This window comes from Leptonychotes weddellii, chromosome 5 (assembly GCF_054177405.1).
Source record: "Leptonychotes weddellii isolate Sample4059 chromosome 5, ASM5417740v2, whole genome shotgun sequence".
Taxonomy (NCBI): Eukaryota; Metazoa; Chordata; class Mammalia; order Carnivora; family Phocidae; genus Leptonychotes; species Leptonychotes weddellii.
This window is the reverse complement of record NC_138373.1, coordinates 142,103,482-142,119,722: the sequence shown is the minus strand read 5'-3', so window position 1 is coordinate 142,119,722 and position 16,241 is coordinate 142,103,482. Positions and strand designations below refer to the sequence as shown.

General features: G+C 42.2%; 1 protein-coding gene across 7 annotated transcripts in view; it reads left to right on the top strand.

The window, feature by feature from the left end:
- GNPTAB (N-acetylglucosamine-1-phosphate transferase subunits alpha and beta) overlaps window positions 1-16,241 on the top strand; it is a 72,568-nt gene that overhangs the window by 38,026 nt on the left and 18,301 nt on the right. For all 7 annotated transcript variants that reach the window (XM_081822283.1, XM_081822282.1, XM_081822281.1 and 4 more), the window contains 7 exons: window positions 3,048-3,112; window positions 3,484-3,618; window positions 12,090-12,251; window positions 12,648-12,827; window positions 13,040-13,210; window positions 14,680-14,803; window positions 15,856-16,059. In XM_081822283.1, the coding sequence (XP_081678409.1) occupies window positions 3,048-3,112; window positions 3,484-3,618; window positions 12,090-12,251; window positions 12,648-12,827; window positions 13,040-13,210; window positions 14,680-14,803; window positions 15,856-16,059 (1,041 nt within the window). The remainder of the gene's footprint in view (window positions 1-3,047; window positions 3,113-3,483; window positions 3,619-12,089; window positions 12,252-12,647; window positions 12,828-13,039; window positions 13,211-14,679; window positions 14,804-15,855; window positions 16,060-16,241) is intronic.

Below are 16,241 nucleotides of genomic sequence, written 5' to 3'. Positions count from 1 at the left end.
AGATGGGGGAGGGTCAGAGGGAGAAGCAGGCTCCTCGCTGAGCAGGGAGCCCGATGCGGGACTCGATCCCGGGACTCCAGGATCATGACCTGAGCTGAAGGCAGTCGTCCAACCAACTGAGCCACCCAGGTGCCCTTGTATCCACATTTTATGTTCCATTTATCTCATTTAACTTCTTTCAAGTTCATCATCAAGAGCTGTTGACTTTTTTCTCCTTGTGAGATGTGTCGTTTCTCCCCCTCCAGTGCTCCGCCACTGCACTTGTCATCTAGGTTCTCTTGAGTAGACGGGACTTCAGCAGTCGCACAGTCCAGCCCTGCAGCCTGGGCCTGGATTTCTCAGCAAGGTGGTTTTTCCAGTCAAGCTTATCCCCTTTGATCTATAGGAAATGAATGTTCTCCTGTGATAATTCATTTTATCTCTGGACTACATTGACCTTTACAAGGAATTATGAAGTGCTTCCTTACAGCTTTCTCACACTGGTTAAATTTGTACCCACTGGGATCTTCCAGAACTAATGTAATATAATCTCTTTCCCATGTGATGTGACATTTCTTTTCATTCCTGTTCTTTTAGCTGTCTCTTAGGGGCTTGTCTGTGTCCTAGATTGTTCTTCTCAGAATGAGCTTTGGTTTCTGTTGCTTTTATTTATTTTTTACTTTTAAAGATTTATTTTAGAGAGAGAGAGTGAGCACGGGGGAGGGGCAGAGGGGGAGAGAGAGAGAGTCTCAAGCAGATTCCTCACCGAGCAAGGAGCCTGATGCGGGGCTCCATGTCATGACCCTGAGATCACAACCTGAACCGAAACCAAGAGTCAGATGCTCAACCGACTGCACCACCCAGGCACCCCATGGTTTCTGTTACTTTTAAAGTGTGTCAGCTAGAGTAGAATATTTTTTTCAGGTGGTTCATTTGCAAAGAGAATGGGACTATTCATTATTTGTTGAGTGTATACTATGTGCCAGGTACTGTTCTCAGTGCTGAAGGTGCAGCAGTGAAGAGATGGACAAAAATCTTTGCCCTCATAGAGTTTACATCTTGGCAGAGGGAGACAGACAATAAATACAGCATACACGTAAATTATATAGTTTGTAGAAGACAAGTGGTGTAGAGAAAAATTGAGCAGGGGAAATTGGGTGATAAAGGCAGACTCACCAAGAAGGTGACTTCTGAGTGAAAATTTCAAGGTGAGAGGGCCAACAACATGAATATATGGGCAAGGAGTGATTCAGTTAAGTGGACTAGCCAGTGCAAAGACCCTGAGGCAGGAGTGTGTCTGGCATATTTGAAGAAGAGCAGGGAGGCCAGTGTGGCTGGAATAGAGTGAACAAGGGAGAGGGGCAAGAGATGAGCCTAGAGAAGTAATGGGGTAACGGATGGGGTTGGCCCTGGCAGCCATGACAGGGACTTTGGCTTTAACTCAGAATGCGATGAGCAGGGGCACCTGGGTGGCTCAGTCGGTTAAGCGTCTGCCTTTGGCTCAGGTCATGATCCCCACGTTGGGATTGAGCCCCACGCTGGGCTCCCTGCTCAGCAGAGAGTCTGCTTCTCTCTCCCCCTTGGCTGCTCCCCCTGCTTGTGCGCCCTGGACTAAAACTCCTAAGTCTTTTGAAAGAAACTTAATATACGGATGTCTGGTTGGCTCAGTTGGTAGAGCATTCAAGTCTTGATCTGAAGTCGTGAGTTCAAGCCCCATGATGGGCAAGGAGACCTACTAAAAAAAAAAAATACATGCTAATACTCAAATACTATGCTTGCATAGTTGGTTTTTGGTGCCAAGTTAAAGGTCTTGATTTGTAGATTTCATTTTGCTAGGTTTGACTTGTTGCTCCAAATAGTAAGAACTTTGGGGAACCCCTAGTATGTTTTATTCAGGGTAATCACTTCTCTGTCTACTTCGTGTAAATCCACACGTTCTGCAAGCATGCCTTCTGTGTCTTCCAAAACCTTGATGGGTTATTGAACAAGACCGAAACTACAGCAAACCTCTAAAACCTCTCTTTAGGTTGATGGTAGCTTTATAATTTCATTCTTTAGTCAGAATTGGTTATACTCCACCAAACTTGAGATCTAGGCTAAGTCTCTGTTATATCCATAAAGATGACATGAGATGTCATTAGTTACCTTTGCTAAGATTATGTACAAATAGCTACACCACATCTATTAGAATTCTCTGATCTACCAGTGTAGAACCTCCCATGTCAATGGGGAGAGAGAGAGAGAGAGGTGCATATCTGATAAATTTATTCATAATGAACTCCTACTCTTAGTGCTCAGTGCTTCCTTTAAAGATTAACAATATACCGCAAAGGCTTTCATTTTTTCATTGCTCACCAATTCTGTTTTTATGGTCATCTGAGACTCTTGCCCAGAACCAACAGCTATCTTGGCCAAGCTGGACCTTGCTTTCTATGCCCATTTTGCAGATTACAGTCTTCTGACCTCTCTCCTGTTTTCCAAGATCCTGGGATCCCCAAATGTCAGGATCAAGTTGCTGATTTCATTTGTCCCCCTCACTTTAGAACTCGGAGTCTCCCAGTTGGGCTGTGTCATCCCCCCTCTCCATCTCTAACTTAATCTGCTCTATTCAGCCTTACCTGATGAATTTTAGGAATTCACTGTGACCCTTGGGGAACCCTAGGATCTACAGTGGCTCCCTGCTGTTAATCTAGATGCCATTGGCCTGTCACGGGCTCCCTTCTGGTTACCCTTCTTGTACCTACCACTCCCAAATGTTTTACTCTAGCCAGTTTTTTTTTTTTTTAATATGTTGATGTTTGCTCCAACATCTGTGATTCTGTCAGTCTGTCATTTTCATGTTTCTGCTGCCTGTATGAATCTCTCCTTCAGTACTGCAAAATTTAACATGTAATTGTACACTGGAATTACATCATTCCCCTTTTGTTGGATGGGTTAAATTTGTCTCCCCCAACTACCTGTTTTTGAGACCATGTATTATACTGCTATAACAGCTCTCAAAATGCTTTGTAGTGTTTTGGCAGATATCATAGGTAAATATTCATTAAAAACATGCTTTTTTATTGTAGTTGAAGATGCCCAGAGTGGAATGTTTAAAGGAAACAGCAAACAGACAGTTTGGAGGGGCTATTTGGTATGTTATTTTAAATTAATTATGTCTATGCAGTAGACTAGAATAAAAAGCTGTTTTACCTTGAGAGGCTTTTTTTTTTTTAATTTTATTTTATTATGTTATGTTAGTCACCATACATCATTAGTTTTTGATGTGGTGATCCATGATTCATTGTTTTTTTGTAACACCCAGTGCTCCATGCAGAACGCGCCCTCTTTAATACCCATCACCGGTTGAGAGGCTTTTTAATGTATACTTTTTCACTAAGCCTAGCTTACAGGTATTAGTGAATGCTGATTTAAGTAATCTTAACATTCTGATTTTGAAGCTGTAAGTTTTCACCAGCCTTATGATGTGGAAAGTGAGTTGTGTTTTTCCCTCTCTTATTTTAGACCACAGATAAAGAAGTCCCTGGGTTAGTGCTAATGCAAGATCTGGCTTTCCTGAGTGGATTTCCACTGACATTCAAGGAAACAAATCAACTAAAAACAAAATTGCCAGAAAATCTTTCTTCTAAAATAAAACTGGTAAGAGCATAGGAAACAGAGCAATGAGTATAGCACATTTTCATTTAATGCTTGACTCTTCTCCTGTGATCCATTTCATTATAGTAGAGCTGACAGTCATAAGCAAGAGGGTCTCTGTTCTGCCACAGTATTGTCATGAAGATGGCTCTTTCTTTACAGAAGATTCTTACTCTTTACTTTTTTTTTTTTTTAAAGATTTTATTTATTTATTTGACAGAGAGACACAGCGAGAGAGGGAACACAAGCAGGGGGAGTGAGAGTAGGAGAAGCAGGCTTCCCTATGAGCAGGGAGCCTGATGCAGGGATGTGGGGCTTGATCCCAGGACCCTGGGATCCTGACCAGAGCCGAAGGCAGGCGCTTAACGACTGAGCCACCCAGGCGCCCCTTACTCTTTACTTTTTATTTGGGCAAAAATTTAAGAGTCTTATTTGGTTTGCTGGTTTCCCAGAAACATGATTCATTTGTTTAACAAATGAGCTCCTACTGTGTGTCCGGTGCTGTTATACCTGCTGAGAATATAGCAGTGGACAAAAACAGACAAAAGCCCTGAATGGAACTTACAGTGGAAGGAAACGGAAGCACAGGAGGGAGTGGGGGAAGTCATACATAAGTAAACACTTGGACTGCAACCTGCCTATTTATTAAGAGCCGTCACTCATAAAGGGAGTATGCTTCAGATATTTGCAATGGTTGATAATGTGAAACCTTTATTCATAAATAGCTAATTGAGCCACTAATGTATTTGGGGATTTATACCTATTAACTCTTCACACTTTGATGCCATTTGTTAGAGTTGACTTTGGAGGCTGCCCTGAGACATGCCTTTTCCTTAACATTTATTGTTTTCAGACCCACTTGCCCTATTGTATGGGTGTTCTTTCCTTTTGAGCTTATGTCAAGATACCTGTGGTTCTGTCAAACATTCCAGGTTGTAAAACGTGAATACTTTTCTCTTAGAACAGAAGGCATAAAGTTCTGGGCTCAGAATTTTTTAGGGTCTGGTTTTCTTGATTTTACAAGGAAATGTTCTTTAAATTCTGCCACAGTGTTCAGGTTCCTGACTCTTACTTCCTTCTATTCGTGTCATTTAACAATTTGGAGGTGAGAGGATGGAGATGGGTAGGCAGTGATGGGGAAGAGCAGTGTTTGTGGAGTTCTTATTTAGTTGCTCTCTTGACCATGTTTTTTAATACCCTACCCCACCCCCAACATTCCCTTTAACTTGTTTCTTTCCATAAATATTTCACTGTTTTAAGATACACTCTGTGACCATTGTAAGTGTGATGGTAATATGAATGACATTTTTTTCATATTTTCCTTAAGTTTTTTTTATGGTACTTGGAAATCTAGTAGTTTACAGCTAGATTGGGGTTGAATTATTTCTTATCTTCAGTTATTTAAAAATAGATACTGTATTCCTCCTTCCTCTAAGGAAGAGGAATTGAAAAAATTTGACATATAACACTGTAAATTTAAGGTGTACAACATGCTACTTTAAATACATTTATGTATTGTAATATGATTGCCTTTGTAGCAGTATTTATCACATTACAAAATTATAGTACAGTATTATCTATATTCATTATACGGTGCATTAGATCCCTCTGGCTTACTTAGTACTCCTTGCAAAGTTTGTGTTTTTAAAACATCAGTCTTATTCCCCAAACCCTATCCCCATGGTAAATACCATTTTACTTTATGTTTTTTATGATTTTGACCTTTTTGGATTCCACTTGTGATATACAGTATTTGTCTTTCTGTGTCTGACTTTTCTCACTTAGTGTGATGTGCTAAGCCTAAGATCCATCTATGTTGTAGCAAATGATAGGATGTCCTTTCTCATGGCTGAATAATATTCCATTGTATATATATACTACATCTTTTTTATCTGTTTATCTGTTGATGGGCATTTAGGTTGTTACCATATCTTGGCTATTGGGAATAATGCTGTAGTAAACATGGGAGTGCAGATATTGCTTTGAAATCCTGTTTTCATTTCCTTTTGGTATATACCCAGAAGTGGAGTTGCTGGATTGTATGATAGATTTATGTGTAATTTTTTGAGGAGCCTCTATATTATTTTCTATAGTGGTTGGACCAATTTATATCCCCACCAGTATTGTACAAGGGTTCCATTTTCTCCACAGCCAATGTTTATTTAGCTTCTTGGCTTCCAAGCTGTTGGTTCTAGAATTATGGACATGTGTGTCTGTACTTTGTTACCTGAAATTCCTTATGCAAAAAAATTTTTTTTAAAGATTTTTATTTATTTATTTGTCAGAGAGAGAGCACACACACAAGCAGGGGGAGCAGCAGAGGGAGAAGGAGAAGCAGACTCCCCGCTGAGCAGGGAGCTTAATGCGGGACTCGATCCCAGGACCCGGGGATCATGACCCGAGCCGAAGGCAGCCGCTTAAGCGACTGAGCCACCCAGGCGTCCCAAGAATGACATTCTTGAATCTATTTATATGATTCCAACTATAATATGTTTTTAAAGGAAAGAAGGTTCGTGACACATCTCCATTCTCCAGTCAGGTTTCACTGCTCTTTGCCTGCTGCAGTTGCTCACCGGTGCTGATTGCTTTTGGTGTGTCTGTTGGTGGATGGGTGTGTGCTGCCAAAGGATGCCAATCCAAGTAGTGATTGACCCTTCAGCAAACTATTTTTGGGTGGTATAGAGTGTGGTGTATGCAGGTAGAGGTAGGGTGGGATAATAACTTGATTTGGTCAAGTAGTACCCACAGGCTCTGTGCACAATGATACTCCCTTCTACCGTTATTCACCCGGCTGGAGATTTATTTGGATTCCCAGGCTTGTTTTTGGGGAGGCTAGCACCTCCTCAGAGGGTCAAGCTAATTATCCATAACTTTCATTGCACGTCATTTTCATGATGCCAACACCTTCAATCAACTTCAGGGATTAGAACTGGTTTTTGGAGGTTAGAGAGAAAATGAGAAAGGGGAAGAGAAGGGAAGTGTATCAGCATTTGAAGCTAATTCTTCAAGTGACTTTCTGTAGGTTCCTCTTCCTGGTTTTATTATGAATACCTTGAGAATGAAGTTTCCTGTCACTGGATTCCCAGTCCATTTAGAGTGTGAGCTTTTAATAAATGTCTGTTGTGTGCCAGGGACTGTGCTAAGGATCACTGAGTGAATAAAGCATTTAAATAATTGTGGGGCATGATCACTTCCAAGTAAGTGTTTATACAAAGTGTTGTAAGAACACCTGGGCTTTAGGTGTACTGGTACAAGGAAGGCTTTGCAGAACAGAAGGCATTTTAGCTGGGCCCGGAACACAGCAGCCATTCTCCCAGCAGAGGAAGAAGTGGGAAAGACCATTCCAACAAGAGGGACCAGCCTGAGCAAAGGGCTGGAGGCTTGCAAGTCAATGGTTCCCAGAAAACCAAGGCAGCTGTTCCTGGAAGACAGCAACCAGGCAGGGATTTTGCTGGTGCTGAGACTGGGAAAAGAGATTGAGGCCAGATTGAGAAAGTTCTGGTAAGGAGCCTGGACTTTATCCTGGAGGCAGGAGGCATCCTTAGGAGGAGCACTTGATCTGTTTCTAAGGAACACAGTAGCTGAAGGTATGGTGGTAGAGATTAAAAGATGAGGCTGGGCAGAAAACCAGTTCAGCCACTGCAGCCATAGCCCAGCAAGATGTTCAGGTTCCACAACTGTCTTGGCAGCGGTGCCAGTAATGAGAATGGTTCCAGAAACATCCATGAGAAATACTCAGCATGACCCTCTGACTTATTAGCTGTTGGGGAGAGGGAAGGAAAAATGAAAGGGGAAGTGATGGCTTAAACCACATTTGGAGCCTCAGTAGGAGAAGCAAGTTTTTTGGGAAGGAAACTCAGAGCTCAGTTTGGGGTGTGTTGTTAGAAATGCTTTGTGGTGGGGCGCCTGGGTGGCTCAGTCGTTGGGCGTCTGCCTTCGGCTCAGGTCATGATCCCAGGGTCCTGGGATCGAGCCCCGCATCGGGCTCCCTGCTCGGCGGGAAGCCTGCTTCTCCCTCCCCCACTCCCCCTGCTTGTGTTCCCTCTCTCACTGTGTCTCTCTCTGTCAAATTTATAAATAAATAAAATCTTAAAAAAAAAAAAAGAAATCAGTCTTTAAAAAAAAAAAAAAAAGAAGTGCTTTGTGGCATGTGGGAGGAAAGGGTTATTAGACACTGGACTTCAGGACCTCAACGGGCTGGACTTTTTTGCCCTCCCAGGGTCCTCCAGGAGGCCTTGGCCTAGGCCTGTGGCCTCCGAGCCAGCCAGTGCTTAGGTCTGCCCTGGAGACCCTGCCCGGGTATGAGCAACCCAGGACAGATACTGCCTGTTCACCTGTGTACCCCTAGTGATTACCGCAGGCTTGGTACTTAGGGGGCCACTCAAGAAATGCTTATGGAAGGCATGAGCAAGAAGAAAGGCTGTGACTGAACACACCGCCATGTACCATGTCCTGGAATATAAAGGCAATGTTTGAGCAGTGTGATTATTCCAAGGAAGTCATTTTGGTTTTTGGTATCATGGTCATATATATACTACAACTTTGCATTTATCATTCTGTTTAGAGCAAAACTAGAATCCCCTCACCCCCAGGAAAGGAAGTGGGGGTTGAAAATATTTTCATTTGCAAAATGATAGATTTGAATTCATAAAAACTTTTCTGTGGAGTATAGTCTTACAAATCAAACAGTCTTCTATTGAAAGCTTTCTAGTTTGATCTGCTTAATAACCCTTTAATTTATCTGTAGAATTGTGTGTGATGGACACAGAATTCACCTTTTGGGAAATCACATTATCCATTGGTCTTTATTTTAAGCTCATTCTAAATCATTCTGTATTTTCATTGATAGTGGGGTTTTCATACGGTTTTTGATTTTTGTTGTTTACTTCTTTAATATATGTTAGTGCACGTGGAAAAATCTTCCCAAAGCTCTCAGGTACGTTCTCACATTTAGTTTAATTCAATACTATTGGTTGCTAAGTGGGTGTGCAAAAGAGAAGACACGGGCTTGTCCTCAAGCTACCTAGAATTATGTTTTGGAGGCAGTATGTGTGCATATGAAGTATTCAAGTAGCAAAATAAGATAGTATAAGCTATCAAGGAGAGTAGTACAGACCTCCAAGTTGGCATTTAGAGGCAGGACAGGTCTGTGTGGATCAGAGACATGGGGGAAGTTTCCAAAGAGAAAGAGGCTGCACAGATTCCTTGAAGGCTGACCAGGGTGTTTGCTCCAGCAGGAAGGACAGTGCTGGTGGGATGGGAACAGCATATTGTCCTACCTGAACTTTGTCACCTCAAACCTCTGTTCAGGGCAAATTCAAGGTAACAATAAATTGTAGTAATAACTGTATTAATAATGCCCCTTTTAGTGGCTTCCCTGAAACTGTCTGATGCACCTCCTCTTTTAAAGTATGGTACCCTTTGTTTTGGTTTCATTTCTAAAATAGACACTTCTGTAGATTAAAGCAACTCTGGAATTGATTTAAGTTTTATAAAACTCTTTTTTGAGTTGTCAAATTACTGGAATGATTTTTTCAGTTGTATCAGTGGGCATGTTTTTCCCCTAACCTTATGCTACCATGTATAGGTGTATCAATCCATTATACTAGATAATGCTATAGTAACAAATACCCCGAAATCTCTGGCTTAAAAGTAGCAGACCTTTATTTCTCAGTCATGTTACCTGTCTGTTGTGGGCCTGCAGTGGGTGGGTGTAGAAGCTGTTCTCTCTTTGAGAAACTTATAATTTAAAGAATTTAGATAAACTGAACAGCCGCCCTCATCAGCTCCAACTCCCTCTCCGAGCCCTTGTTGAACATCGCAGACCCACTCTCCTCTTCGCGCCCTGATTCCCCATCCTCCCCATCTCCACCATCCACCCAAGAGGCCTCTCCCGCTGGTGATGTGGCTGCAGGATCCCCCTTGGTGCCAGAGTTGGGCTCCCCACAAGAACCTGGGAAGTCCCTGCCACCTCCAGCCCCACTGGGCCTGCCTCCGCCCCAGGAATTTGGCCAGGGGAACCCATTTATGCTCTTTTTCTGCCTTGCCATCCTGCTGGAGCACCGTGACCACATCAGGTGCAACAGGCTAGATTACAACGAGCTGGCCATGCACTTTGACCACTTTGTGTGAAAACAGCACCTGGGGCCCGTCCTTTGCTGGGCCAAGGCTCTCTTCGCTGATTACCTGCAGTCAGAGCTGTGGGACTCAGAGGAGGGGGCCAAGGCCACAACCCCATCTTGATCAGGCTCCTTCCAGCCCACCAGATCTCTGGTTCTTTACCACGAGGGACTAACGTGAGACCCCAGCTCCCTGCCTGCCAGCCCTAGATCTGCTGGAGTGCAGGGCCCTTTCTCCCCAGGTCTGAGAGTATGGGGCTCTGCCTTGGCACTGCCCCATGGAGGCCATGGCCTCCTTTGTCAGTTTATGTTGTTTTTAACAACTGTACTTTGCACACATGAAGGTCACTGTAGTCTGTGTAAAAAAATAGAAAAAAAAATTTAGTTAAACTTATAATTTCATGTAAGAAGCTATATATGGAAGCCCCTGCCCAAGCTAATCCAGCCTTCAGCACTTACTGCACCCACTTTTCCTTACCACCTCCTGTCTCTCTTCTGCTGAAGTAAGGTGTCCAGGATTAGGGTGCCACCTAGTGGCTAGCAGAAGATACTTCTCCCCACCCTTTTCACCACTCACAACTTGGTTAATTATGGTGGCAGAAAAGCTTTTTCAACATATAAATATTCCCTTAAGCTCTTTACTTTTCATCTCTCTAGTCAGGAAAATGTCTGTGAAATTTCAAAATAGGTTTCCAGACGAAAATCAGTTTGTATAGAAGAGATTAAGATAAGGGTATTTGCCCAATAAAATTTAGAGTATTGAAGTACTACATTTATAAAAATTTAGTGATTTTTATATTTCAGGGAGCCCTCAGAGGTGCTGTGGGAGCCACCATGGGAGGGAGGGATGGAGCGGGGGAGGCTGGGGCGGGCAGTGAGACTCAGTAAATAGCCAGATAGAAGAACATCCACCCTGTCTCCCACCTGTCCCCCAACATACTGAGGCAGGGTGACAGCAGCAGTGAGACCTGACGTTCGGTGGGTGCTCAGTATATGCCAGGCGCTGTCAGGATGAAAGAAAGTAATCAGTCAGGAAGACAGTACACACCTGTGCATGTCTGCACCCATACACTCACAAGCACTTTGTGGTAAGAAGGGGGAAAACATAAATGAAATTCTAACTTGAATCTCTAGTTTTTGGCATGGATAAACTCAGGAAAACTTTGAAAGATGAGGTAAATATAGTCAGGTAGCATATACAAGAGCTCAGAATGAGCCCATAATAATTTGCATTTGCTCTGCTTTATAAATTAAGAAACTGGCCCTGTTAGGAGAGTCAATTCAGCAGAAGGGGTTCACTGTCCTAGATTAGTAGTTTTCAGTTCTCTCTCCCACGTTTTTAAGCTATGAAAGCCTCTTTTCATAGGAAATTGAATGATACAGAGTTAGAACATGAAACGGATGTGGTGGTGTGGTGGGAAAGCCTGTTTGTAAAACATGCTGATGTTTGTGATCATCTTAGACTGATGATTTCTTTGAAAGCTTTGTCCCAAAAGGTGCTTTTCCTAATGGAAACTGTTCAAGCAGCCCTGTCAAAGACACTCCTCTTAGGTGTGGGGCACAAAAGCTGTTTGGAGACCCTGCTAGCAGGCTTGCTCTCTACCAATCCCACAATGTTACATTGCAGAGTTTCCCCCAGTATAAGGAGATTGGTAATATTCTAGAAAAAAGGTCACAATTGGTTACCAGTTATGTTTTGTTTGAAAGCAGGACAATCGAAAACATTTGAGCCAGCACTGAAAATGGGGAGATTCCATAGAACACTTGGGGATTCTGGCCTCTTAGGAGATCTTGCTGCACTTGTCGATACTGAGTAGTGACTGTGGCTTTTGGATGGGGCCTGAAATGTCCCATTTACCACAACTCCACCACTCCCTCTGTTTTACATACCTGGGTTCTTCCATTCATTTGGGAAGTGTGTCTGGCCTGTTTACATCTCCTTTTGGTGATCATAGGCTTACTAGTTGATAATCTACATAGAGAGCTAGAATTAATCCATAAACATACATCATATAGATTTTTTTTATTATGTTAATCACCATACATTACATCATTAGTTTTTGATGTAGTGTTCCATGATTCATTGTTTGCGTATAACACCCAGTGCTCCATGCAGAACGTGCCCTCCTTAATACCCATCACCAGGCCAACCCATCCTCCCACCCCTCTCCCCTCTAGAACCCTCAGTTTGTTTTTCAGAGTCCATCATCTCTCATGGTTCACATACATAATATAGACTTAAATATGTACTATACATTATATACATTTAAAGGTTAAAGATCAAACTGGGAATTTAGAGATGTCTCTTCTCTGAGGCTCAGTTTTTCTACATGTAACCCTTTTGTTATTTTACAGTTACAGTTATATTCAGAGGCTAGTGTAGCACTTCTAAAACTGAATAACCCCAAAGATTTCCAAGAACTGAACAAGCAGACAAAGAAGAACATGACCATTGATGGAAAAGAACTGACTATAAGTCCTGCATATTTATTATGGGACCTGAGTGCCATTAGCCAGGTAAGGGATGCAGAGATTCTTTCTAAACCCTGATCAAAGGTGTAGATTGTTAAGGATTTATTTATAAGTCATTATATTAGAAGAAGGAAGAAGACTTAACAGAGAGATGAGTTGATTGGAACTTTTCTAATTTTCCAGTCATTGCCACTGGTTAATATTAACTGAAGTGACCTAGAATCAGATCCAAGAACCTTCTTTTTTAAAAAGTGCAAAAGAAATGTTGGGTATTTATGTTGTTTTAAATATGCTGAATGTTGTGCATTTTTTGTAATGTTCAAATGTAGGACTCAGTCTGCCAGAGCACCCTGAAAGAAGATTGGGCAGAGGGGACAGCCAGGAGGAAAGGTGTGACTTAAGTGGTATTTTACATTTTCATGTGTGAAATGTTCTTCTCAGTCTAAGCAGGACGAAGATGTTTCTGCCAGCCGTTTTGAAGATAATGAAGAACTGAGATATTCACTGCGATCCATTGAGAGGCATGCTCCATGGGTTCGGAATATTTTCATTGTCACCAATGGGCAGATTCCATCTTGGCTGAACCTTGATAACCCTCGAGTGACAATAGTCACACACCAGGTCCATGACTTTCCATATATCACAAGGCTTTGGTTTCCTTTTCTGTCCTTCACCTATCCCTCATTTCATTCCCCTTTACATCACCCTCCCCACCTCCATCCCCTTCGATTCTTCTACTCATCTCCCTTCCTTCCTTCCAAAACCGAAGACAAAATGAAATAATTCTCATCCACCCTCTTTCTCTCTTGCCTTTGTTGTTGTTTTCTTAAAAGGATGTTTTTCGAAATTTGAGCCACTTGCCTACCTTTAGTTCACCTGCTATTGAAAGTCACATTCATCGCATCGAAGGGCTGTCCCAGAAGTTTATTTATCTGAACGACGATGTCATGTTTGGAAAGGATGTCTGGCCAGATGATTTTTATAGTCACTCCAAAGGTCAGAAGGTGAGTGCCTAAGAGGAAGGGATGCCTAGCTTAGAAGTCACTTAGGAGTTATAAACAGATCAGGAAAACAGTATACATACTACTATATATACAGTTTGGGTCAAATAAGCATTTTTTGAGTGCTGAGCTCAGGAGAATTAACAGTTTGGGAGGACAAAAACTGCTCCTTAGTAGTTATTTGCTTCCCTACATTGTCAGACACCCAGAACCCACCTTCTATATTTTCTACTATGACAATAGCAGAGAAAGCAAAACCACTATGAAATACAAAATCATGGTTAGAACATCAGCACAATGGCCAAGATAAAAAGTGAGCTCAATTTTCTGCTTACAGACATGGATGAAATTTTATGTAAGGCAGCAGTCTCATCGTGGCTTTGAGAGGCATGATGGAGAGTGGTTATGAGCACAGACCTAGGAGCCAATAGTTGAGGATGGTCCTGGGCAATGATTTGATGTGTGTTTCCTGTCTGCATAGTGGGGAAACTAGGAGTACTCCTGTGGCCCTGTTAGAAGGATTCAGTGAAAAGTTGGAGAATTACCACCATAAACTTCTAAGTTACAGAAGCCTGCGACTGGAAATGCAAATTGTACAAAGCTACTTTTCCTTTTGCTGTTTATGCCATCCCAGTGTGCTCGTTCTCTCCTTCCCCTGTTCAGTTGCCTCCTTTGTGTTTGTAGGGCTGCCAAGGTGAGCCGTGGCTTGGCAGGGGAGACACACAAAATCAGTAACTAGGGATAGTGATTTCTGTGCCGGCAGGTGTGCCCTTGGTGGGAAGGCGTGGGGGCCCAGGAGGTTGAAATCAGACCGGGCTAGAGAAGAATTCCCATCTGAATTGAAATGAACTTTGAAGAACAAGTAAGAGTTAACTAGATAAAGAAAGACATTCCACATAGATGGAGCATGCAGAGGCATGGAGTGTATTTTTTTTAATTAAAAAGTTATAATGTACCAGGTCACTCATTTTGGAAAGCAGGCGAGTTCACAACTTAGAACACTGTGCTAATAATTTATCACAGGACCTTATGCACAGAGATAAGGATATTGAGGCTGCTTTTCTCAGCCATGAGACAAGATTATAGGTAAATACATCCAGGAATTAATGACAGTTGTCACAGAAAAGCAGTGAATATGTGGTATACTTTCTACCTGCTTTGGCATGCTTTTGTACTTAAGTCTGACGTGTTGCTGTTTTATTTCAAAATAGATCATAAACTAATCCATGAGTTGAGTTCTTGTCTGCTTTCCTTGAGTAATGAAAAAGAGTAAATGTGCTCCGTAAGAATCATCGACAGAGCAGGACTCTAAACTACTGTAGCAGACAATGTAAAATAGGCCACGTGGATGCAGTCAGCCAGCCCAGGGAGAATCGTAACCTTTACTGGAGGCTCAGTTTCTTTTTTTTTTAAGGAATCCTAATTTGAGATTAAAAAGTGTCCATTTTATTTTCTTTCTGGCTCTGTCATAGGTTTACTTGACATGGCCTGTGCCAAATTGTGCTGAGGGCTGCCCAGGTTCCTGGATTAAAGATGGCTACTGTGACAAAGCTTGTAATAATTCAGCCTGTGATTGGGATGGCGGTGACTGCTCTGGTAAGGATGTGCTCGCATGTAATTTGTTTATGTTTATGAACTTTTTTCCATTCTTAATCATCACTGAATAAGTACAGTGACTTAAACATTCCTCATGTATGAAAACAATACATAGAGTAATCCATAGATTCTAGAGGTAATGACTAGTGTCCCCATGTGGCTCAGTTTTTTCATATTCTCCCTTGTTGAGGGCATATTCCCAGGCTGACCCTGCACTTGAAAATACCTTTTATTATTTAAAATATGAAAATCAGGAATATCTTTAATTATGTAAACTCAAGAGCAAGAATCACTCTAACTGGTTCTTCTAGGAGCTCACGGCTGGTGGCTTTCAGCAGCAGCTTGCTGTCAGTGAGTAAAGAGAAATAAAGATCTTATCTCTTCAGCATCTCCGCTCTCTTTCTTACATCTCTTACCTGCATTTGTTGATAATTTATTGATTGCCTTTCAGTTTATAAAGCATTTAAATTTATAAAGCATTATCCATTATCCACTTGAATTTCTTAGTGACCTAGATATTATCATTCCCATATTCCATATGCAGAAGCAGATTTGAAAAAGTGCTATTAGAAGAAACAAAAGTTATGTTCTGTCTGATGTACTTTTGAAAAATGTAAGCAGCCGCAGTGAGAGAACACAGACATGCCAAGATCCGTGCAGTCCAGAGACCTGTCCAGAGACATCAGCCCCTAATAGAACATTAGCATTTGGTGATGAGGTCGGCACCCCATATTAGAACATGTTTTGGCAGTTCTGACAGGCTGCTCCACACACACCTCTGCATGCCCCTGTGGGCAAGTTTGTACTTCAGGGTTGCACAGCTGGTAAGTGCCAAGGCCTGGTCATCCCAGGCCCAGTCCTCTGTCAAGTGATGCTCCCTTTTTAGTTTGTTTTCTTCTTAAGGTACATGAAATTTTCTGGTAAACAGTGGGGTGAACCTTTTCTGACCGAAATGCTGGCATCAATCTAGATAGCACTACTGAGCAAGAAGGAACTGTCCTTTTCCAAGATGATAAGCACAGCAAGATTCTGTCTTCCTCCTCCCTCTGCAGGTAACAGTGGTGGGAGTCGCTATGCTGCGGGAGGCGGAGGTACCGGCAGTATTGGAGTTGGACAGCCCTGGCACTTTGGCGGAGGGCTCAACAGTGTCTCGTACTGTAATCAAGGGTGTGCGAATTCCTGGCTTGCTGATAAGTTCTGTGACCAAGCTTGCAATGTCTTGTCCTGTGGGTTTGATGCTGGCGACTGTGGGCAAGGTATATTTAACACGTAAGAAGATATTTAGAATAAGGGGATCAAAGTCCTTGATAAGTAGAGGGAGGTTTGTATTGTTGTTACTTTTTTTTTTTTTTTTTTAAGATTTTATTTATTTATTTGAGACAGAGAGAATGAGAGACAGAGAGCATGAGAGGGAGGAGGGTCAGAGGGAGAAGCAGAC